At 38.2% G+C, this 26,065-nt stretch overlaps 1 protein-coding gene across 4 annotated transcripts in view; it reads right to left on the bottom strand.

Annotated features, from left to right (window-relative positions):
• Positions 1 to 26,065, bottom strand: part of RGTA1 (RAB geranylgeranyl transferase alpha subunit 1) — a 136,684-nt gene that overhangs the window by 90,168 nt on the left and 20,451 nt on the right. For 2 of the 4 annotated variants that reach the window (XM_089448724.1, XM_089448726.1), the window contains exons 2-5: positions 16,235 to 16,374; positions 15,351 to 15,510; positions 14,780 to 14,940; positions 14,490 to 14,594 (exon numbers count right to left, since the gene is read on the bottom strand). In XM_089448724.1, coding sequence (XP_089304850.1) covers positions 14,490 to 14,594; positions 14,780 to 14,940; positions 15,351 to 15,510; positions 16,235 to 16,353 — 545 coding nt within the window. In that variant the 5' untranslated portion in view covers positions 16,354 to 16,374. Of the gene's footprint in view, positions 1 to 14,489; positions 14,595 to 14,779; positions 14,996 to 15,350; positions 15,511 to 16,234; positions 16,375 to 26,065 lie in introns of those variants that run through there. The other 2 variants (XM_089448725.1, XM_089448727.1) reach the window with 2 other exon arrangements.

Below are 26,065 nucleotides of genomic sequence, written 5' to 3'. Positions count from 1 at the left end.
AAGTTCATAAGGAATTTTAGTAAGATCAATGCTTCTATCATTGACACTATAAAGAAGGATAAACAGCGATTTAAATGGATTGTTGAAGCAGAAAAGAACTTCCAACTGTTGAAAAGAAAGATCACTGAAAAACCTATTTTAATTTTGCCTGATTTTAATAAACCTTTTCAAGTGAAATGTGATGCTAGTGGAGAAGCTATTGGCGGTGTTTTAAGTCAGGAGGACAACCCTGTAGCTTATTTCAGTGAAAAACTAAATGAGTCAAAGAAGAAATATTCTTCTTATGATAAGAAATTTTATGCAGTTGTGCAGTCATTCAAGAAGTGGAGACATTACTTGATGTCTAAGGAGTTTATACTTTATTCAGACAATCATGCATTGCAATACATTATGCAACAGCCAAAGCTTAGTCAGAAACATGCAAAATGGGTAGAATATCTTCAAAGTTTTAATTTTGTATTTAAGCATATAACTGGCCAATCAAACAAAGTCGCAAATGCCTTAAGCAGAAAAAACATTTTAGTTCAGGAAAGCCAAATTCAAGTGTTGGTTTTGATTTTCTTAAAGAATTGTATGAGAAAGATTTAGATTTTAAAGAGGCATCTGAAGCTTGTAAAAATCATGTTTTGTTACACAGAAGTAAGTGGCTAGATTTTTTCTTGCAAGAAGGATTGTTGTTTAGAAGAAATCAGTTGTGCAAAACAAATTGTTCTATGAGATCAAATTTAATCAAGGAGAAACATAGTGGTGGACGTGGAGGACATTTTGGTGCAAACAAGACTTATGAGCAGGTGAGTCGGTTTTATCTCTGGCCAAAGATGAGATCTGAAGTGGAGAAGTATGTAAAAATTTGTAAAGTCTATCAGTATGCAAAGGGAAGGAGCCTTTCTCTGATCACAGCTTTGTATGTTCCATTACCTATTCCAGATAGACCTTGAGATATGGTAAGTATGGATTTTGTTTTGGGTTTACCAAAAACTCAAAGAGGAAATGATTCAATTTATGGTGTGGTTGACAAATTTTCTAAAATGGCACATTTTGTTCCATGTTATAAAACCAGTGATGCTACTCACATTGCTATTATGTTTTTTAAGGAGATTGTAAGATTGCATGTGTTACCTAAGAGCATTGTTTCAGACAGAGACACCAGATTTGTTGGTCATTTCTGAAGGACATCATGGAAGACGCTTGGTACTAAACTGACTTTCAATTCAACTTATCATCCTCAGACTGATGGATAGACTGAAGTTGTAAACATAAGCTTGGGTAATCTTCTGAGAAGTCCTGCAGGTGAACATCCAAAATAGTGGGATCAAAGTTTGGCACAAGCTAAATATGCTTATAATGATTCTCCTAACAGGAGTACAGGGCAGAGTCCATTCAATATAGTTTATGGAATGCACCCAAGAGAAGTGTCTGAATTAAGAGACTTAGGCAAAGCTAAAATGAGAAGTGCTAAGGGAGAAGATTTTGCTTCAGAGATTCAACCAATACATGAATAGGTAAAACAGCTATTACAGGATAGCAACATAAAGTACAAGAGCAGAGCAGATTTGAAGAAGAGAGAAGTTAATTTTGAGGTTGGAGATTTGGTTTTAGCACACCTGAGGAAGGAAAGATTTCCAAAAAGGGAGTATAACAAGTTAAAATTTAAGAAAATTGGACCATGCAGAGTCTTGAGGAAATTTTCTGCAAATGCATATGAGATTGAATTACCCCCTAATATTGGAATATCTCCAATTTTCAATGTTGCTGATTTGTACAGGTATGAAAGTGGAAATGCAGAGGATACAGCAGAAGATAAGGAAGAACAAGAGGTTGATTGGGTAAAACAGCTACCTACAGCAAAGGCATTGCAGCCAAAACAGATTTTAGACAAAAGAGTGTTTAAAAAGACAAGGGGACAGGAGTATTTTCAGTATTTGGTCAAATGGAAGGATCAACCAATTGTTGATGCTACCTAGATGACAAATGCCATGCTACAGAAGTTGGGCAGTTCTGTAGAAGAGCTCATGGACAGGAGCCCATGAAGAATTTTGTCCTCAGGAGTCTGATGCAGGAACATGAGGCTTGAAAACAAAAGACTTCGATTTTATTCCAAAAATACAAAAAAAGTTTACAACCAAAGGAGTGGGATCCTTTAGCTATCAATTTACAAAGCTTTCTAGATAGGATTTGAGCTAGAATTCAGGGATTTGAATTATCTTTTAATAAATTCAAGTAGTTAGGCTTAGTTGAGATTCTCGAGGAGAATATCATGCAGATTAAATAGGATTAGGCAGTTTCGATCCATTGATTGAGGATCTGATTGTATGTAATGGTATTTATGTAAGTTTTGAATTAATGTAAAGGGATTTGGCTGTGGAGGATTAGACTGTAAAATTTGAAGTCTCTCTGTATTTCTGTGTATTCTGCGCATGAATGGTCAATCCCGGAGGTTTGAAGTTCCTTCGAAATATTTTTGAATGTTGTTTATTTCCAGTTTGGCCCTTTAAAAACTAGATTTTATATAATCTTGTGTTATCGCGTTTAAATCTTCATTCATTGTGTATTGAGTTAATCGAGATGTATTTCGAACCCATAAAGTTTACTTAGCGATATCCTGAATATAACTTAGACATAGTTTAAACTTGGCAGAAGCGCTAAAACCTTGGCGGAATGAAGAAAACCTGATATATGCGCAAGAAACCCAGGAAAAGGTCTGAACCATCCGATCGACAAATCCAATAGATCTAATGGTTTTCGCGTGCTAACAAGCGCAGAAGTTAAACAGAATAGAAAGGCGGCCTTCATAGCGGAAAGTTGTTTCTCGCGCAGTCTCAAGGTGGTAAGTTTGTATTTTGAAAATTCACGCAATTCCACTTAGCAGCCGACACGTAGCACAGGATGTTGAAATTTGGTACTAGAGGACAGGCGGTTCCCTAAGGCTTTGATCTTTGGCCTAGGGAAAAGTGTCCAAAAGAATTTAATTTTTCTCCTAAAGTGACTTTATAATTTTTATAAAGTCAAATCTAATTTGAAAAGTGACTTTAAGTGATAAAGTTACTAGAGTCTAATTTTAAAGTGAATTTAATAAAGTCAATGTAAAATTAGAAAGGAAAAGTGACTTTGGAAATAAATGACTAAGTGGGTCTTTATTAAAGTGGGGTGAATTAAAAAATAGAAAGTGAGATTTAAATGAGCATTTAATCTCAGCCCTAGATCTCAATCTATTTCAGCCATTGGATTTAGGGATTACCCAAAAGTCACTTAGGGTTATATTAAGGGAGGAAAATGAGGAAAAAGAGGAAAAGGTCATTCATTCTTTCATGAGTAGATTGAGACAGAGAGAGCAAGAGAGCAAGGGAGATTTCTGGACAGGGAGGAGAAGGCGGCAGCAGCTTGGCACACATTCCAAGGCAGAGCATTTTAGCAAATCTGTACAGCTGAGTGAGCACACAGTGAAAGGCAGATATTGGGCACAATTTTCTAGAAATCCGTACAGCAAGTGCACAGAAATCGAGGAACAGAAATCCGTACAGCAAGTGGATGTACCTTAGCACGCAAATCGAAGCAAATCTGTAAAGCTGGATCGCTGGTTTTTCTGCACGCAAATCGAGGAAATCTGTACAGAGTATTTAATGGCAGCTTGCACGCTTTTCTAGGAGGCCGTACAGCATTTATTGCTGTTGGCAAGTTTTCCAGTTGGTTGTGAGGCACGAAAAACGAGATAAGTTGTAAAATTTGCTTGTTGATTTTTTGCGGAATATTTCTCACTGTAAAAAGCATTTTTCAGAAATAAGAAAGAGCTCTCGAACTGGTTTTCCCCAAGAGTTGTAGGGGGTTTTCCAAGGGTCACCTTGACCAAAAATCACTCTGTTTAAATGAGTTAAATCGCTGTTTGTATGTGCTGATTTTTATATTTCTGCATTTTCCAGCGTTCTGTAAAATTTCTAGAATTTGTGTTTTCAGCAAAATTTATTTTCCCGGAGTATTGGTGGAACATTGGTTTTCTTGGATAGAAGATTTTGGATTTTGACATTCCTTGATCAAAGCAACGTGTCCCCAAATAGAGCCATATGTTGACCACACTTTGTCAACAGTCCAAGGAAGCAGAATACAAAGATGTGAAGAAATATTTTTAAAATTTAAAGTCATCAACCAAACAATTATATCATTGTAAACCCAATTTCTACAAGTTATATTGTAAATGATGCCAGTGTGACTATTTAATTATGTAACAAAACCTACGTAAGCCTCTGATTTTGGAAAAGGATTTCATCCTACGAAGTTTTTTAACCTCACTGAATTATGTGTATTTCTAAACACGGATAATCGGTAGAGTTTTTCTTCCAACTTAAACCGCAAAGCTAGGGTGGAATTCATTGACAAGGTCTTAGGTGAGTCCTAGTGTTATATCAAGTCTTCGTAAAAGTGTGTTTGTGAATAAATTTAGCACATTTGGCTAAATTATTTTATTACAAGCACAATTGGTTTCATACTAGATCATATTGTGTCACAGAATTGTGTAAATTGTTGAGGGTCTAAGTCTAAATCTATATTTCCCCTTTCAAAGGTTGATGTTGTGATAATTTGAAGTAAAAAATATTTTATTGCATGGTTACTCATCGTTAGACACTATGGCTAAAATATTTGAGGCTGGAAAAATCATTAAATCCCCTCTAGTGTCAATTAATTTTTTTGACTAAATTAAATAAAAGCCCCAAGCTAGAAAATTAATTAATTTGGGTCAAAAAATAATTATAGAGAAATTAATTTCTCTTTAAGTGGAAAATAATCTAAAATTCGTGGGTCAAAGAGAAGTCAATTTTTGGATGTCCCCCACCAAGGGAAAAATGGATATTTTAAGAAAATTTGAGCTCTCGGACCTTGGTCATTAAATCAAAGTCAAATTTTTGAGGAAATTAATCAAAAATATTAAATTTTGGATTAATTAAAAGTGGGTTTTAAGAAAAATTCGAATTTTTCCTCAAAATTAAAAATTCAACGGTGAAAATTAAAAGATGATCAAGTTATTTTCGATGGTCGAGATTATTTTGACGAGGATCAAGCCAACTAGCCATTATTTTCCACTTGGAGGGGTTTCTCTATATAAAGAAGCCATTTAGCTTCTATTTCATATATTTGGATGATGTAATTCTTGAACGCTAGTATTGAGTTGTTGCTCTGCTGGGAACATTATTTTATCATAATAGAAAAACTTTGGGGTTCAATTCATGGTGTTCTTCTTCTGTTGATTTGTGGTATGTGTTAGGTATGTATGATGCTATATTGTGCTGAATATTGTTTAAAAAATTGTTATTTCATTTGTCAGTGTTAAGAACATTTTATTGGTACATGCTATCTTAGGTGATCCGATTTACCATATGATCTAACAATTTTACTTTCAGAAAATTATAGAGATTTACAAGTACACTAGCCCTTGGGCTCCAAGTTCACAAACTGTGGGGAAGAGCCGACTATGTTTGGTCTTTGAGATTTCATTGTGGTAATTGATTTTGCAAAAGGGTTTCTAGCCAAGATCGATATTTTCCGAAATTAATTCATCCATTGTTATTTACTCAAAAAATATCTCCAAAATTCTTATTTTGTAAATATTGCACAATTGTAAATAATTTTGTAAATCATTTCCTAACCCATTTTATTTTTGCAACACTAGGGCATTTGGGGTTTTATACTTTTGTATATACATTTGGTGTTTGGCATTCTTTGATTTATTTTGTAAGTGATAGCTCAAGGATTTGAAACAATAAATTTTTCTAGGCTATTCAACCAAGCAAGGAAGGTTGATCTAGGCCCTTGTGGGTAAGATCTAGCCTCCTCAGTGTTGAGCAACTCAACATCTTGCTGAAGAGGGGAAGTCGTCCAGCTTTTTGGCATTTTTTGGCAATTGCAGGGTTCATAAAAAAATAAAAAATAAATAATAAATAATAAATAATAAAAAAATAAAAATAAAAATAAATAAAATTAAAAATTATAAAAATAAAAAATAAAAAAAATAAAAAAATTAGGCCCCAAGGCTTAGCCATCCTCCCTCCTAAGCTCTAGCCATGAGGTCTAGAGCCCTCATAGGGTCCTCGGCCTATTGATTTGGGGTGGCATCGAATGTGCTCTATCCATGGGAATTGGTGGAGAGGCTAAAGCACATGAGATCTCCAAGACCCAGAAATGGTTTGGGCAAATTCTAACTGGTTAGGGCTCTTTTGCTTCTGTTATAAATTATCAGATTTTTGAATTGTACGCTCTCTGCTGAACTATTGAAGACTAAAAGAAGATTTGATCAAGGGTTTCCCCACATTGGGGTTTGTCCCTGGCTAGTGCCACATCTTGTGTCCTCTTGTCCTGGCTTGTCTTCTACTGTTTATGTGTATGTTCTATCTACATTTTACTATCATGTTTATGTGATTGCTAATATGAATATTGATACTGGGCTAATAAAGAAATTGAAGTAAAATTGCTCTAAAGCATAGAACATACCATTGTTGCCTAAAATTAAATTGTATCAAAGTTGAGGTAAAGACAAAGCCCAAGAAAGAGTGAAAGAGCAATCACCAAAGACAATTTGACAAGGACAAAAGGTTCAATGGGTTCCTCATCCTACTTCCCGGCTGAAGACAAGCTCCATGATAAATCTAACTATCATGGATGGAATAGATCTCTTGATTTGACCTTGGAAGAAAAACAATTGATGGACTATGTGCATGGTAAAATCCATGAACCTCATTCAAATGCACCGGCTGTTGCGAAGCCCAAGTACAATAGGGTTGAAGTCAAAGCAAAGAAGATTTTCAAGGATTCCATTGACAAGCATCTGGTGGCCTACATCTCTGAATTGAAGACCTCCAAGGAGATCTACGACAGGTTGGTCGACATGTTGAAGGTTAGTAATACTAATCAAATTCTATTTCTCAAGAATAAGTTGAAGGATATTAAGAAGGGAAAGGACGAGGATATTCAATCCTATTTCTTGAGGATTAGTGAGATCAAGAGTGATCTACTCTCGAATGGAGAAGTCATTCCTGATAGGGAACTTACTCTCACCACCCTTGGAGGACTCCCACTTGAGTGGTATGTATTTAGAACCATCGTCCTCAACAATGATCAAATTCCAGGGTTTGAAGAATTGATGTCGAGATGCATTCAAGAAGAAACAAGAATGGTGGAGCAAGAAATGCCTTCTAATAGAAGCAACCCCACTGCATTCTCCACTCATGCCAAAAGGAGAAATAATGCAAGGTCTAAAGGTCATTTCCATGGAGCATTGGATCTAAGGGAGGAAGGAAGGGAAGGTGCTTTGTTTGCAATAAGTTTGGCCACTATGCGAGGGAGTGTCCAAATATAAGGGACACATCGCATGATGATGATCAAAATCATTCCAGGGGCAACTTCAGCAACAACGATCAAAGGAATTGCAGGTCCAATGGCAAAGGAAAAAGGAATGTGGGACATCAAGGAAATGGTCAACCCTCCAAGAAATCAAGGAACTCCAGGTATGAAGAATCAAATGTTGTTAACAATAAGCAAAAAGAGTACTATCTTATATCGGCCCTCTCCACTACCTCTCCTCCGGACACTTTAGGAAATTGGTTGATTGATAATGGTGCCTCAAGGCACTTCACTGGATATAAGGAAGCACTCTCTAATCTGGTAGAAAAGGAGACAAACTTGGAGATCATCCTTGGAGACGATGCCACCTATCCCATGAAGGGAGTAGGGAATGTTACCCTTCAATTGAATCAAGGTAACATTATTCATCTGCAAGAAGTACTGTATGTACCTGATCTCAAGAAGAACCTGGTGTCCATTTCAGTGATGGAGGACAAAGGATTCAAGGTGGCATACATTGATGGAAAGGTACGTGTTTGGAAAATAAATTTTAAACATGCTTTTACTCTTGGGTTCAAGGTTGACACTTTGTATCAAGTTGGAGGAAGTCCATTGGGGACCATGTCTTGCGACACATCTCTACAATCTGAACTATGGCACCGGAGGTTTGCCCATCTTCATTATAATGCCCTACCCGATGTGAGACAGATGGTGACAGGTATGCCCGAGTTCAAAGTAGAGCATGAAGGTGTATGTCCAGAATGCGCCGAAGGAAAACTTACAAGGGGACCATTCCCCTCAAGTAATAGCAAGACCACGGATATATTGCAATTGATCCACTCCGACATATCTGGTATGATGTCCGTAAACACTTTGGGGGGATACTTATATTATCTCACCTTTACGGATGATTATTCTCGCAAGACCTGGATCTACTTCTTGAAGAAGAAGGATGAAGTGTTCACATGGTTTCGACACTTCAAAGCCTTGATCGAAAACCAATCCGAGAAGAAAATCAAGATATTGAGGACTAATAATGGAACTTTGTACGAATCCAATGAATTCCAAGATTATTGCAAAGAAGCTAGCATTAAGAGGAAGACTACAACACCATACACTCCTAAGCAGAATGTTGTGGCTGAAAGGAAGAATCGCTCTATTGTAGAAGTAGTTTGTGCCATGCTTCATGATCAAGGCCTTCCGAAGTTACTATGCGCTGAAGATGCAAATATCGTCGTGTATGTTCAAAACTGATGCCCTCATCAAGCACTAGACTCCAAGGCTCCCGAAGAAATGTTCACTGGTAAGAAACCCGATGTCTCTCATTTTAGAATTTTTGGAAGTCCCGTATATTTTCATGTGCCGAAAGAGAAAAGAAGTAAATTGGGTGCATCTGGGAAGAAAGGAATCTTTGTGGGCTATAGTGAAAATTCTAAGGGATATAGAATTTATGTGGCTGGTCAAAAGGAAGTTGAGATAAGTCATGATGTCACCTTCGACAAAGATATGGCCCTCGAGAAGATCAACAACCTTCCTATCCTAAGGAAGGACAAAGAAGCTGACACCGCAAAATCAGGGTGCAAAATAAGACGAAACGATGTCTGATGTTGATGAACCTATGGATCCTATTGATCCTCCTCCTCGTGAGCCCTCCTCCTGCAAAAGGAGACCCTCATGACTTAGGGAGACTCTCGAAGATGTCGAGAGACACATTGCACCAAGGGGGACTTTCTGTGAAAGCAAGAAGCCGAATAGGTATCAAGGATATTTGACCACCATGAGCTATCATTCAAAATAAGCCTTCATCATTCGAAGAAGCCGTGAAGCATCGAGTATGGAAGGATGCTATGAATGAAGAATACGAGTCAATTATGCAAAATGATGTCTGGATGTGGTCCCTAGACCCCAGGACAAATCGGTTGTCACCTCTAAGTGGCTCTACAAAATCAAGCATGGTGTTAATGGAAGTGCAAAAAAGTTCAAGGCTCGCTTTGTTGCTCGAGGCTTCTCTCGAAAGGAAGGTGTAGATTACGATGAGATATTTGCACCTGTTGCCCGATACACCATGATCCACTCGATGGATGTCAAGACCGCTTTCTTGCATGGTTCAATCAAAGAGGATGTCTTTGTGGAACAACCCGAGGGGTTTGAGGTTCATGATCGGGAATCTGATGTATGCAGGTTGAAGAAATCTCTCTATGGATTGAAGCAAGCACCTCGGGCTTGGTATGAGAGGATCAATAGCTATCTGATGAAGTTGGGATTCACTAGAAGTTAAGTCAATCTGAACCTTTACTTCAAGGTTGAAAATGATAAACCTCTCATTCTGGTACTTTATGTGGACGACCTCTTTCTGACAGGTGCAAACCCTCTCATTCACAAATGTAAGGGGGAGTTGGCTTGTGAATTTGAAATGAAGGACCTAGGACCGATGCACTATTTCCTAGGGTTGGAGGTCTGGCAAAAGCTAGTTTGTTGAACCTGAATTGGGAAATGCCTTTGAGTATCGTCAACTCATAGGAGCATTGATGTTCTTGGTGAATTCCCGTCATGACATATGTTTTGCATTTAACACATTGAGCCAATATATGGTTGAGCCTCATCATATACATTGGATTGGTGCCAAGAATCTTCTGAGATATCTTCGGGGCACAATCACTCATGGAATGAGATACACTGCTGAAGATATGAGGCTGCTTGGTTATTCTGATGTTGATTGGGCTTGCAGTGTGGTGGATCGCAAGAGCACTTTTGGATGTTGTTTTTCTTTGGTTTTTGCTTCAATATCTTGGATAAGCAGGAAGCAAAAATCGGTTGCCTTGAGCACCGCCGAGGCCAAATACATAGCTGCTAGTATGGCCTCTTGTGAAGTTGTCTGGTTGAGGAAGCTCTTCAGTGAGCTGTTTGGACATGTGCTGGATACTACCGTGATCCTCTGCGACAACCAGAGTGGGATCTGATTATCAGAGAATCTCGTGTTTCATGATCGCTCCAAGCATATAGATATCAGGTACCACTTTATCCAGGATATGGTACAACGAGGAGCAATAAGGCTCCATCACATTGGGACTGATGAGCAGGTCGCCGATTTTTTAACAAAGCCCTTGGGGAACGTCAAGTTCTTGGCCTTCTGAGAACGACTTGGAGTCGTGGACAGACCCTCTTATGAGGGTCCTGTATGAGATGGACATTGAGCTATGGGAGCTCCGGGGGCTTGGGGTACTTCTTGGAGCGATGAGCAACCATAAGGTGAGTAGTTCAGCCTTCCCCTAGTGGTTTGTTGTGTACAGGGTGAATGGTTCAGCTTTCCCCTGCGATACCCCTCGGCGACATGTAGGCAGGATGAGTGGTTCATCCTTCACCTGCTGAGACATCCTACCCATGGAGTTTGGGACTCATGGGAAGTACCTCTCATTTGGCCAATGAGTAGGGAAATGAAGATAGGGACCATAGTACTATCGATGGGCGCATTGTGTACTACCGTACTCCCTATGCTAGGATGACCAATATTGATCTGGGATCAATTGAAACTGACTTCGAGTCAGTAAGAGTGGTATGACACACTCTCCTTTGATTGGGACTGACTTTGGGTCAGTAGAGAATGGTATGATACATTCTCAATCACCTCTTCTTCATAGTTTAGCAGAGCAGAGCAGAGTAGTGCAGGGCAGTGAATTGATGGCAGAGATAGTACAGATTGGCAGATGGATTAGCAAATGGAGTTATCTCTAGTTGAGAGGGAGTGTTAAAATTGGCAACTAGGGCCAAACTCCACATGGGTCATCTTATTTATGACAGCTGATATTTTTTTCTTGGATTCCTCTCTCCGAGAGGTGTAGGACTTATCTAAAGATCATCGGATTCTGGCATGCACAAATTAAGTTATGAATTTGTTTTGATTATGGTCAAATTGTCAAGGTCGACTAGCAGACTTATGTAGGCTCAGAAGCCCACAGTCACGTCTATTCATTCTCAACGTTGCATATAAATAGAAGGTGACTTAGCCTCATTTGGACACACTCATCTTCACACTTCTCTCTCTCTCTCCTCATTGATTGGGTACGGATTTCTAGGCCTCTCTCTCCACACATTCGAAATTTCAGGAGAGCGAAATTTCGAGAGACCGAATTTCTGGACAGTTTAACCAACGTTGACTGCAGCTAGGGTTGACCGCATGTGGGTTGTTTCATCAGACTTTGATTGGGCTGAATTTGACTGTTTTGAGTGTTGTTTTATCTTGTTGTTTGGAGGCCGAAGTTGACCGATTTGTTGAGGGTCAAATCTGCCCTATTGACCAACGTTGACTTTTTTGGTTATGGCTCTTTTGCTTCTGTTATAAATTATCAGATTTGTAAAATTTACTCTCTCTCTCTCTGCTGAACTATAGAAGACTAAAAGAAGATTTGATCAAGGGTTTCCCCACATTGGGGTTTGTCCTTGGCTGGTGCCACATCTTGTGTCCTCTTGTCTTGGCTTGTCTTCTATTGTTTATGTTTATGTTCTATTTGCATGTTACTATCATGTTGATGTGATTGTTAATCTGAATATTGGTACTAGGCTAATAAAGAAATTGAAGTAAAATTGCTCTAAAGCATAGAACATACCATTGTTGCCTAAAATTAATAGTTACCTATATCATCTACAGAAACTAGAGATAGAGATGCATCTCATCTTCTAATGCCTCATCTACTATGAGATCAAAGAGAGAAACTACTACATATTTTTAGGACTAGAGGAGCACCCTTTCCACCTTTTTGTCACTATCCCTTCCAGAGATGCCTTTCTCTCTACATGAGAGAAGTGTTTAGAGTCCAAAGACATATCTTATTTTTTGTCTATCCATCCTCAATAGAGACTTGTCGGAGGATCAACTCATACTTCTCGATTGTCCCATCTAATCATGGGAAACAAGAGATAAGGAGAAACCCATGATACTCCAAACTCTAAATCCAGTAGGTGGTGTCGAATATATACAACAATACATAATACCTTAACAACTCTTATCACCAACTTTTTCTTAACCTTATAACTGAGATTTTGTGACCACTATATCTTAGGTTTTGATCTTATATAGTGAATGTAAATACTAGAGATCACTAAGAAGCCAAATTTATGTTTCCTTTTCTTGTCTTTCATTTTATAATGAAGATGTTTGAAGCACTCCCCTATCTTTGGTTTGTTGAAAACTAGGAAATTACTGAGAGGGGGAGTGAATCATTAATTGTCTTTTTAAATTACCAATTTCAAATTATTTTAACAACCTTTTAATCTTTTCTTTTACAGATAGCAAAGTTATATAGATGTTCATCAGGTAACAATGAATTCACAAGCATACACGCAAGCAATACATTCAGCACATGTAGACACCATATATAAGCGGAAACCCATAAAGGGAGAAAACCACACAAAAAAAATTGTGATGTAAAGGCAAGCACCCATTTCCTCCTTTACATCAATTTTGTAGCCTTCTACCTACAGGAGGCTTCAACCTCTTGTTTCTTCTGCAAGCTACAACTTGTTGGGAGCACCCACTCCCTCTTCTTACAGGCTAAAAACCTTTTCTTTTTCAGGCTACTACTTGAAAGGAGACACCAATCCCTTGACAAGATTATAAATTTACTTGGTTTACCTGATCCTTGGATTCTGAGTTCTTCTTTTTCTTTGGCTCTATTCTGTACTCTGTCTCTACTCCCTTTACAGTTGTTTACCTCCTCTGCTCCTCTTCCTCAATTATGATTCACTTTTGCTCCTCTTCCTCTTTCTCTCTTTACCAAGCAATTCATGAACTTGTTCTCACAGAATTCAATTCACTAGCAGCTCTACCATTCAAAAAAGCATCGTTTATATATAAAGCTTGTTGATTGTTTGTATTCCAATGCGGAGATTTGAAGTGAAAGGTCTCTTTGTATTGCAGGGCTCTTTGCGGTCTACTATTCATTTCCAACTTTGAAGGTCAAGCCAAGACAAATGAACCTCGTACTATTCAAAAAACTTAAGTAACATAAGCCAACAACAATGATTTGCATAAGCCAAGGCCCAGATGCATGACAACTAGCTGCAGACATGCTTCTCCAAGTAATTAACTCAAGTAGTGTGCCTCACATATATGCCAAGAACCTATTCTACATATTTTTAAGCAACAACAAAAGTAGTTTGCCTTCCTAGTCCAAGTAACTCTAACTGTCAACAACATAGATAAAAAGGGGCTATGAGACAATTCACCCTCATGAGATCTCTCCCTCTGATTGATCCCTCTAAAACATTCTCTGAGCAGCAAGTAAACTACCAAGGTATCACAGAAATAGATCATTGAGTTTGACCAGTCCCAGCATTGAAGTCACTAATTAAGAGAAGATCCACTTCTGCAAAGAACTTTATGAGTTCTGGATGCAAGTCGACAGAGAGATTGTCTCCATTTATGGTCAAGGCATAAGATGAATACCAGATGAATGTAGCAAGCTGCAGCCTGCAACATAAAGTTGATTCAAGGGAGGGTTTCTCTTAAAAGATATCCAAAAGAATTTACCATAATATTGGGTCCCATAATTCATATCAAGGGCAATAGGCTATCCTGAAATAGACAAGAAATCCCACCTGAACCTTTAATTCCATGATAGAATGCCAGTCTATGTATTGATAACCATAAATAGCATCTCAAGGGGGAAGTTTCTTTTTGTTTCATAAATCTCTATAAAAAAAATGATGCATTCCCTTGTATAACATCATCAAATGACCATGGGGAAAAAACAAGTGAACCTCTATCCAGAATTGATAAAGTATACTGAAACCCCATTGTTCAGAGTCTATTTGGGGCAATGTTAACAGGAAGTCATGATGAACTATTTTGGTTGCTGTGGGGTACTTCAGAACTGGACTAGCTACTAAATTGTATGCCATACGTTGTTTTGTTGGATACTTGATTATTAGATTCCAAATATTACACCAGGAATCTTAAGGATTCACCAGTCTTACATCTGTGCACTGTTTTATGTATCTAAGATTATTCTACTCAAAAGCATTTCATGGCATCTTGAGTAATTTTGGTGTCAGAACAAACGTCTTTGATGATTGCTTCTAGCAGAAATGTAAATGTGGGAAGTAAGGGCAAGCTAGCTGATATCAATTGAATCAAAAATAAAGAGAAAATTTGCCGTCACACTTACCTTCGGTTATGCCATGCTGAATAGTTGCTAAAATTCTCATTGATCTTCTTTGTTGTAAATTTTAACTCATCTTCATCATGAGACTTTTTCTTGTCTGCAACAAATCTAGAAAACACCAAAAATCAATGGGTTCGTGAATAAGGTGATCTTGACAAGCATCAGGTCAGCCCTTATATGCAGGTAGGTAGTGGTCAAATATTAAAAAATAAAAGTAATTCCAAGAAAACAGATAACTCGAGCATATATAGATATTAAATGCCCTTGCGTATAACTTAAGTAACATCTCTCACCTGCGGTAATTCCATCCATGAAAATTGCGTGAATCAGCTTTAAGCAACTGATCTAAAAGCTGGAACTCGTGATCTAAAGAGGAATAGCCCATGTTTATCACCCATTTGCGGTGGTGCCATGCACCATATGACTTATGGTTTCTTTTCAAAGCTCTCTCCACCTGCCCTTCGCCACATAAAGAAGAAAAACGAGGCTACGAATAATGCATTATACACCTGCCAATAAAATAAAAATCCACTACAACTGCTACAGCAAACTGAATGACATAACAAAGATCACTGCAGTACATCAGAGTGCTAAACTATCTCAACAAATGAAACTATATATATTGAAAAAATGCAAATAGGCAATGGCTTACATAGGTTCAAACCCATAGAATTTCTACTACTAATTTTCTGTATTGTTGTTAGCCTAGATTTGTTATTTTTTAAGAGATATGCTAGGCACTCTTTATTTTTGTACCTGTAGTGAATGCACTTTTGAGTCACATTCACCTTTCTTTGGTCATGACTGGATATTAATATGATTTATTTCTTTCTTTCTGTCATACAAATGGATGTAAAAAAGTACCACTCGAAGTTCTTCATCGAGAGTCTGCTTGATCACAGCACTGTCTGATTCAGATTCCAAAAGTTGTTTGATAGCAAGTTTCCGATAATTCCAGGCAGTGTAAATTTCAGGGTTGATTTCAAGAAGTTTGGCATTCAACTGGAGAGCTTCTTTAGTATATCTGCCAATCAAAATTCTTCCAATATCAGACATTTGTCATTGGTTAATTGCCCTCAATAATCATATCCTCATAAACTAAAAATAAAAATTCAATAAAACTTTTTTTTGAAAAAAAAAAAAATTAACCTCAAGATTTGACATAAAAGAGACACCAGGATTTTGGTAATACAAGAAGCTAATATATGAGAACAAACAAGGCTCTCATCTAATTTCGAAAAGCATTTATCTGGAGAGCTTCTTTAATATATTTGCAAACCAAAATACTTCAATTATCAGATATTTATCATCAAGTAACTACCCTCAATAATGTATCCATGATAAAATAAAATCAAAAACAAAAGAAAGCTTTTTTGAAAAATTATTTAGCCTCGAGATTTGCCATAAAAAAGAAATCAATCTTTTGGTAATGCAAGAAGCTATATGATTAGAATAATCAAGAAACTCATCTAATTTGAAAAATAATATTTATCTCTGGAATTTTCATTCAAGAAGGGATCAAAAATTCCATTTATATAAGCATTATTATCTCATGAAATCAGCAACATTCATAAATGGCATTGAGGCTGGTGTTTTTTTCAAACTAAAGGACATTTTCCATTCATACAATTATTAATTCACGAGATTGCACCCATTTTTAGAAGGTTAAATGCACGGCACATTCTATTTGATTAAAAAAATTGAAGTTTATGAAATTTGCATTAGATTATAATGCATAGAGCACTTACATTTTCTCATGGTGGTTCTTGAAGAACTGTGTTTGCAAAGATTGAAGACCAGCGGCCTTTGCCATGTCTTTTTCTTGAGATCCTCCATCGCTTAAGGGTTTCCGGGGCCTCCCGTGCATTGTGATATTCGTAACTTTCTTCTGTCGGACATGGAATGAATTAAAATGAATATTCTACTCCAATTGTTGCGTCCACAAGATATTTTGTATATAAAATGGAACAAAAACATCTCTTTTTGTTTAATTCCAATTAGTAAATAAGGGTCACATAAACTCACGACATAGCCTTCTCTATATAATAACAAATAAAATATAGGAAAAGCAAATCAGATATTAGGCACAAAGTTAAGATTACTGCATTATAAACATGACAGAAGACTGGATTAAAAGCATAACATTCATAGTTAATAACTTAATATATTGTTTTGTGTTTGCTATTTTTTTAATTCTTCATCTATTTTATAAAAACAATAATGTATGAATTCCATACAAATAACATTTCATCTATTGAAATTTAATTGAAAATTTCAATATATTGAGATTTTGTGCATAATCACCAAGGACTGCAGGAGAAAGTGCAGAGACAGGTACAATTATAGGTGCAGCGAGTTTAAAGGTCAGGTTTATTAGGTATAGGTAAAGCACTAGATCAATCCCTGAAAAAGGAAAGACACACATAAGTATTAGAATAATGCTATTTAGTGTTTAATGCTCATTCTTATTAGCTGTTTCTATTTTAATCTTTTTAGCAGTTTCTTAGAAGAAATTGGTTGTTTCTATTTCCTAATAGAAACTTGATGTTTCTATTTCTGTAAATATCTCTGTATTACTTATTGAGCTTCATTTGCTCATGTAATTCAATTCATTCATTCATTGAAATCTATATGCGTGTTTTCGCACTGTTTTATGGTATCGGAGCTTAGGTTCTATTTTTTTCGGAAAAAATTTTGTTGTTTGAATAATTTCGTGGATTTTGAGAAAAATTGTGGTTGTTTACTGGGCGTCACGATTGGCCACACCGCTTGCCAACTCTTACTCGCGAAGCAGTGGCTGGAGACGGCACGTCCACCTGTTCTTCGTGTCAAGAGACGAACTCTCCCTGCACAGACACTAGAGACACTTGATTAGGGCCATCGAGGTCTTTGATACCCGTCACTGGAATACTCTGAGACATCAGACATCCGAGGACATTGCACTGAATATTTCCGTATGATCAACCGTTAATTACCCTCTAAATTCTCGTTTGCAGTCGTCTGGTGTTTACGCTTTCCCTGTCTCGGAAGGCCCAGAGATTCGAAACCTGGGGCGAAGTTGCGCGTCGTAGGGACGCTTCTTGCTGTTCTGTTCAGGAGGCCATCTTACTATTGGTCGAGATAGTCATTATTGACCTGCGGAAAGCGAAAATTGCCTTCGTTTTGTTTTTTATTTTAAGGCTTAAAAGGGGCCACCAGTCTCCGTTCAGGCGTTTTGTTTCTTCTGTCTGGTAAGAGGTTCGATCCTCCGTCACAGTCACAGTCACGAGATTTGGGCATTTGAAAGCCGGGAATCCAGCGGTGGACAGCACGACTAGAGATTGCCCGTGAACTTTAGTAGACCCGCGAGCGTCACGCGGAAATTATATTGATCATCAGAAAATTCGACTAATTTTTTTTTCTCGGTTCTGTTTGCAGTCGGAATCAGGTATTTTATTTTTTTGTCGAAAAATTTTTCTGATTACAGATTTGATGTGGGTTTTGTGATATCTCAACTGGGTAGTCGCCAAAATTTTTTTGGGTGCATCGTTTTCCGTACCTTGTTTTTTTTCGAGTCAGCAGGTTTGAATTTTGTTTCCAGCACCTGTCAGTTTTTGTCCGGATCAGCAAGCATCTACATTGAAATCCGTGCCAGACTCCTTTGTTGTTTTCCGTGTCTTGGAAAAATGTGCTGATGGCCTCGTTAACCAATCTGATGTTGGAAGGCAATCAACACTTTAATGGCAACAATTATAACATCTGGAAGCAGAGAATGTTGACCATTTTTTAATATAGGCGTCTTGACCAGCTCGTTTTGGGCAAAGAGCTCAGTCCTGGTACAACTGGTACCGATCAAGATAAGTTTGATGATCGAAATCGAGAGGTTGTTATGCTTCTCAAACTCTCTGTGACTGATGATCAGTTACCAAAAATTCCTTCCGGCAAGACAGTTGCTGAAATCTGGCAACATTTGAAGGAATTGCATGAGACATCCGACAAGAGCAGAGCTTTCTTTCTCAAGAAAGAGTTGTTCTCCGTCATGATGGACGAACATATGTCTTTACAAGAACATCTTAACAAGATTAAAGACATTCGAAATCAGCTCGAAGCCATTGGTCGGACCATGGAGGAAGAAGATATGGTAGTCATCACTCTGAAAAGTTTACCAAAACCTTATGAGCACTTCATAGAAACACTCAACATTACCTCCACTAATGTTGATCTGATGTTTCCGAAGTTATGCACCAAACTCATGCGGCAGGATCGTTGGAAACAACAGTGTGGTAGTGGTGCTTCATCAGCCTCCTCAGAAAATGCTTTTGCTGCCAAATATCAGTCGTCTCAGTCCTTTCAGCAGAAAGGTTCTTCTCAGCTTTTTGATCCTGCTAGGAAGAAAAATGTCTAGTGTAATTACTGTCACAAACTCGGCCACATGAAGAAAGATTGCCGACAGAGGATTGCTTCTGAACAGAAGAAACAGGGAGGGCCCCATCAGACAGCGAATGTTGCAGAACATTCTGAGCAGACAAAATTTGCCTTTTACGCCTTTATGGCTAAAAGGTCTTCAGATCATGTCCCGTCTTCGGCCTGGTACATTGACTCTGGTGCATCACGCCATTTCTCTCACAGGCGTCACTGGTTTATTGACTTCTCACCTTTCAGTGATTCCGTGGTATTCGGCGGAGGTTAAGAGTACACAGTGGTTGGCAGAGGTACAGTTCAAATCCAGTCTAGTGGGCGCACACTCATCTTCCTGAATGTGTACTATGTTCCTGGTATGGAAATTAATCTGTTGTCCGTCAGCCAGATTATGAGGAACTCTCCTCAACTTGATGTAGTGTTCAGTGTGCACAAGTGCTCCATTATCGACAAGGAGAATAGTTTTACAGTTGCTGCTGGCCTAAAGGATCATGGTCTATACAGGCTTCTTGATACTGGTGATTCTCCAGAAGTGGCTCTAGTAGCTCGTGTTTCTCCCATCAGCACTTTGTGGCATCAGCGATATGGGCATCTAAACATGCAGTATCTCTCTCAGCTCTCTCGAGAGGGACATGTGTCAGGGTTACCTGATATTCAAACTTGGCAATTGGGAGTATGCGGCGCCTATCAAGCTGGCAAGCAACATCGGTCTTCATTCAAGGATGGAGAATCCTGGCGCCCATCTAAGGTACTCCAGTTAATTCATGCTAATATTTGTGGTCCTATGCATACATCTTCTATTACTGGTTGCAAATATTTTTTGCTTATTGTAGATGATTTCAGTAGAAAGATGTGGGTGTATTTTCTAAAATATAAATCTAATGTATTTAGTATCTTTCAGAAGTTTAAATCCTTAGTTGAAAAAGAGTCTGGCTATAATATCATAACTCTTAGGATGGATAACGGGGGGGATTTTGTTCTTCTGCTTCTCCAACTTCTGTGATACTCATGGCATCAAACATCAGTTAACTACACCCTACACTCCTCAGCAGAACAATGTTGTCGAACATCGCAACCGTACGGTTGTTGAAATGGCTCGTTCCATGTTACAACACAGGAATGTTCCGAACAAATTCTGGGCTGAAGCAGTATTTACTGTTGTCTATCTTCTTAACCGTTCACCTACTCAGGCTGTTAAGGGGAAGACTCTCGAAGAGGTTTGGTCTGGCCGTAAGCCTAAGATCAGTCACCTCAAAGTATTTGGCTCAGTTGCATATGTTTGGATTCCAGCTGCTAAGCGCTCTATCTTGGACTCCAAAAGCCAGAAACTCATGATGACAGGGTACAGTGATCATCACAAGGCCTATAGGTTGATAGATATAGCCACTAGTCGTCTTAGCTTCAGTCGTGATGTAGTATTTGATGAAGACAGAGGATTCTTTCAGTCTCCTCCTTCTAAGCAGTGTTCTGAGGATCAGCCTCACAATGTTTTTCTTCCGGTAGGTCCACCTGATGGGAGGGATGATGCAGCATCAGTATTTGATGATGCACTACCTGAGCTTCCTCCAAAAGATAACCCTCCTCTTGTTGCTCCTATTGTTCCTGAGCCTTCTCCATCTCCTCCTGATATTGGTTCCTCTACTCTTCGGCCTAAATGGTGGGCTAAAACCATTGGTGATCTTCGGGATAATGAGCTCCTTGAAGGTAGAACTTCTAGACATAAGAGCAAACAACAGTCTACAGTAAATTTTGCTCTTATGGCTAACCTGCACAGTATTTTTGAGCCTCAAACCTATTCAGAGGCTAAGGGTACACCTGAGTGGGAACAGGCTATGGAAGTTGAATTCCAGAGTCTTCAGAAGAATCACACTTGGACCCTTTCTGATCTTCCTGCAGGAAAAAGCCCATTAGCTGCAAATGGGTGTATAAAGTGAAACACAAAGCAGACGAAACCCTAGACAAGTAGAAAGCTCGCCTTGTTGCTCAAGGGTTCTCACAAAAGGAAGGCATTGACTACGAGGAGACCTTTGCTCCTACAGCCAAGATGAGTACCATACGGCTTGTCCTTGCCTTAGCAGCTCAGTTCAATTGGCAAGTCCATCAGATGGATGTAAAGAGTTCTTTTCTAAATGTTGACTTACAGGAAGAAGTCTACATGACGCAGCCTCCAGGATTCAAGGTTGCCGGCCAAGAACAGAAAGTCTATAGATTAGTCAAAGCACTCTATGGTCTGAAACAAGCTCCTCGGGCTTGGTACATGAAAATTGACCAGTATCTCACAGATCATGGTTTTCAGTTGAGTCCATCTGATACAAACCTGTATATCAAGCACACTGGTGATGATATTCTGTTTGTGGTTGTCTATGTGGATGACCTTATCATTACTGGCAGCTCAACACATTTGATCCATGGGATCAAACAGGATTTGTGCAACACTTTTGATATGACAGATTTAGGACTTCTTCATTACTGTTTGGGGGTTGAAGTCTAGCAAACTGAGAACAACATCTTTCTCTCTCAGTCCAAATATGCCAAAAATCTTGTGGACAGATTCAGAATGTCGGATTGCAAACCTGCCACGACTCTTATGGAACGAGGGCTCAAACTTTCAGCGCAATCATCCTCACCCCTTGTGGATGAAACTTTATTCAAGCAATTAGTGGGCAGCCTCATCTACCTTACTGCCACTAGACCTGACATCAGTTTTGCAGTGAGCTACATTTCCCGCTTCATGTCAACTCCTAAGGCTGATCATTGGATAGCAGCGAAGCGTGTGCTGCGTTATGTGCATGGCACTCCTGATTATGGACTTCTGTACACTCGAAGTTCCGATCCTATACTTAGTGGTTACACAGATTCTCACTGGGCTGGTTCGGTTGATGACCGTAAATCTACAGCTGGGTATGTGTTTAGTCTAGGATCCAGTGTTGTCACCTGGACTAGTAAGAAGCAGCAGGCAGTGGCTCTCTCCTCAACAGAAGCAGAGTATCGGGCAGCATTTAAGGCATCTTGTGAGGCAGTTTGGCTTCGACGTATGCTTGCGGATATGCATGTTTTCCAGACAGGTCCTACTCCCTTGTTCTGTGATAATCAGGGAGTGCTCAAACTTGCCAAGAATCCAGTCTTTCATTAACGAACAAAGCATGTAGAAACCCATTGTCACTACATTCGCCAGCTTGTTGAAGACGGATCCGTTCAGTTGCGATATGTTCCCACAACGAAGCAGCCCGCCAACATCTTCACTGAGCCTCTTGGTCCTGATAAGTTTGTAAAATTCAGAGGGTCTATCGGTGTTGTAAATAGATTGAGCATTAAGGGAGGGTATTAGAATAATGATATTTAGTGTTTAATGCTCATTCTTATTAGCTGTTTCTATTTTTATCTTTTTAACAGTTTCTTAGAAGAAACTGGTTGTTTCTATTTCCTAATAGAAAATTGATGTTTCTATTTCTGTGAATATCTTTGTATTACTTATTGAGCTTCATTTGCTCATGTAAATCAATTCATTCATTCATTGAAATCTATATGCTTGTTTTCGCACTGTTTTAATAAGAAAAGTACAAGGGTAACAAAGTTGGGGAAACCATGGCCAAGGTCATGAACCTAAGTTGCACAAAATGTGGAAACATGAACAAGTTTCCAAAATGGAAATACCTGGGAATACCACTCCCCTAAATGGGTACACAAGGAAAACACAGTATATAAAAATATAAAAAAAAGATATATAATTTTATCATCAAATACTTTTGGAAGAAAACAGTGTTGTGTTTTCGAAATGTCCAAAGTTTCGAGTGGACACTCCACCCATCATCAGCAGCAAATAAAGCAGGACACTCCACCAATCAGCAGAACACTCCAGCTTTATTTGCCCCTGATGATTGGGGGAGTGTCCACTCGAAGCATTGAACGTTTCAAAAACATAACACATTTTTCTTCCAAAAATTTTTGAGTGCAATATCACTAACTTTGAAAATCTTCATGCTTTGATATAATTTTCATTTTGGAATAACACGTGAACTTACAAAAAAATAAGGATGATATGTATAAATAACATTTTAGGAGACCCATGACTATGTTAACTCTTCTAGATGAATACATGATGTAAAATCCCAGTCAATTTAAATAATAAGTCAATTTAAATTATAATAAAAATATCTTTTGACAAATATATTACATCATGACTCAAGTATAATTATGAAGACCGACACTAGTTACATTCTTCAACACTCCCTCTTAACTAGAGAGGTATTCATAATTACATGTATATGGAGGTACATGGAAGATCTCAAAATGAACTACAAAGAGTTCAAGCACACTCAGTGTTGTGGACTAGATACCTGACCAAGGTAATCTATTCGGGTGGGACTAAGATGGACTCAAGCTTTCAACCACTCTAGGTACCATCATGCTTACTTGCTAACCATCAACCCAGGGATCTAGGTGCATATCCAAGGTTAGAGCTCCATGACCAACACCACCCTCTCTCTTTGGGATGTAGACATCAACATAAGCCAGACAGATGTCCTCCCAAGCATCTGCCATTAGATGCTTCATCTCTCCTTAATAAACTAGATATATCCATTTGTCCAAGCATGCTTCCCAAGTGTTCAACCTTCTTATGGAGAGATTTACCTATACAAACACAAACCCCAATTAGCAATAAACTTTCAAATATACATACAAGTAAACACAAACCTTTGAGGTCCTCAATCATCTTGATGCCGCTTATTTATATACAAATTGTCAGAAGCTTTCTTCCTCTTTCACTTCTTCAACAATATCAAGTACATTGCAAATCTATTTTGTGGTCCTTTCATTTAGTCTCCAATTTCTTCTTCAAGGTATCCGTTGTGATTATCATAACATGCCCCCCCTCTTAACTGGGGAGATGTACTCTTTTTATGCTCCCTCTTAACTTAGGGAGATCAACAATTTTCCTTTTCTATAATATCAGAGAAACTTCAACCTTTTACGATTTCATTCTTTCTTACAGTGTCAAGGTCATTTTGATCATCATGCTTATCATTATTTTCAATTACGAATGTCTTCAATATCTTGAAGATTATGTACCTGCAAAACTTAAATAGCGAGTAAAACCAAAAGCAAATATACAAAGCATGATATTAACTATATCAAAATTAAGTCATCAAAACATTCATACTTTAGATACTTAAACCTAGTTAGGTTCATAATCAACAAAGGTTACATCTTTTTAGACTTTAACAATTTGCTAGGGTTTGTCATAAACCCTAGACTTCAGTTACAAATCCTTAGATAATATACTTTCATGATATAAGTCTTCTAGCTACCCTTATGCCATCAAACCAAGCTCTGACACCATGTTGAGAAATCTAGGGCAATACTGATAGGGCTTCTTATTAATTTGATTTCTCTATTACTTGACAATTTTGTGTGATTAGGTATTTCTTCATCTTCTTAGTTATTACATTATTATCATCAAGACAATTGCCAGAGCACAAAAACACAAGAGAACACAACATATAGGCACTCAACCAAGGCAAAACCCCTAGGTAGGGGAAAACCAAGTCAAGAACTCTTCGTTCAAGAGATTCAAATCACAGTGAGACATTCCTAACCTTATACCAAAGACATAGACTCATTCCATCCACCAAGCTAGTCTTTATTCAAACATGTTCTTGTCCTCTGCTTCTATGCAACTTCTACAACTTTAAATCTCGATCGTTGTAGTCTACTTCAAGATTACATAAAAATTTCGGTCTTAGTAATTGTGAAGAAATTCGGCCTTATGCTCCAGTACTTCATTGTCCAAAATGTGATCCAAAAACAAACTTTTATGCACTTTAACTTCGCTCTTGTAGTCTATACGAACTTGTTCTTCTTGTTGTTCATTTGGTCGACTTCACTGGGGTATATATAGTGGTTTGACTGTCCTTTAATAGGCCGACATGAGCAGTTCATAGGAGCCGACTTGTCAACTTGTTTTGAGGCTGACTTGTTCACCTTTCATCAATTGTTTGGAGGTCGGCTTGAAGGATAGGTGGTTGTCATTTGTATGAGAAGGAGCTGACTTGGTGGAGGAGATTCTTTGACACAAAATAATGACTTTTATTCAATAAGAAAAATCCTAAAGCAGACAATGGGTGCTATGACCTATGAACTATTGACCCAAGCATGAAACCCATGCTTTAATAAGTCAATTTAAATAATAATAAAAATATATTTTGACAAATATACCCCAACTCCTAACTTACCTGCTTCAATGTAAGTTGCTTGTACTGCCACTTCATCCAAGTTAGTAGGACTGAACATAAATACAGTATTATGAATATACTTAGGTAATCCTCCTATGTATTTCATTAGAGTTTCTTGAGTATACAAAAAAATATCTAGCATCACGCCTTCTTACGAAACTCATCTGTATATTCCTGCACTAAATGACCTTTCCTAACTTTTAGTCCTTGCCATTCTATTAAAGCTTTCTCCTTATATCCCAATGGATAGAATTGTTTTTTAAGTGTAGTAATAAAATCAGACCATGATGGCAAAATCCTACTGATATGTTGAGTGCCTTTTGTAACTTACTCTGCCACCAGATGAAAGTTGTGCCTTCTAAACGAAGCGATGCTAGCCTAATTTTGATTTCATCTTCAATGATCCATTGCACGCTACAATAAACCTCCATTTGCCTGACCCAGTTGTGAAGCTTCTCAGCATCACCTTCTCCATTGTACATGGGTAACTCAAACTTAACATCGAGCTTCAACACCGGTTTCGAAGTTTCACATGGAGTCAAGAGAGAAGTGATAGGGTATTTTTGATCACTTTCATCTTCTTTTCCATATTGTGATGGTTATCCCTCTTCGTCTTTAGGTTTTACGTCTTCTCTTTTGCTTTCTTAAACTCTCGATACATTTCTTTGACCATGGCTCGCAAACTCATGAAAGCATCCACAAAGCCTGCATCAGATCCAAAAGGATGATCATCGCTTCCTTCTTCAACCATCTCTTCTCCTTAAGTTGTCCTTCTCGAGCCAGCTTCTGGATCTCCTTCAACAAGTTCTCCTTCACCAAGCTTTGATTTTCTCCTAGTGATCATGCACACTTACCAATCACAATTATTAATTACCTCTGGTACCAAATGATCCCAGATCCGATCTTTCATTGAAATGTGATTTATTATCCTTTAAAAAGTGTTAATGC

Source organism: Pinus tabuliformis, chromosome X (genome assembly GCF_031772625.1).
Source record: "Pinus tabuliformis cultivar Carrire ecotype Pingquan chromosome X, CPIR1, whole genome shotgun sequence".
NCBI lineage: Eukaryota > Viridiplantae > Streptophyta > Pinopsida > Pinales > Pinaceae > Pinus > Pinus tabuliformis.
The sequence above is the reverse complement of the archived record's forward strand: the minus strand, read 5'-3'. Positions and strand labels throughout refer to the sequence as shown.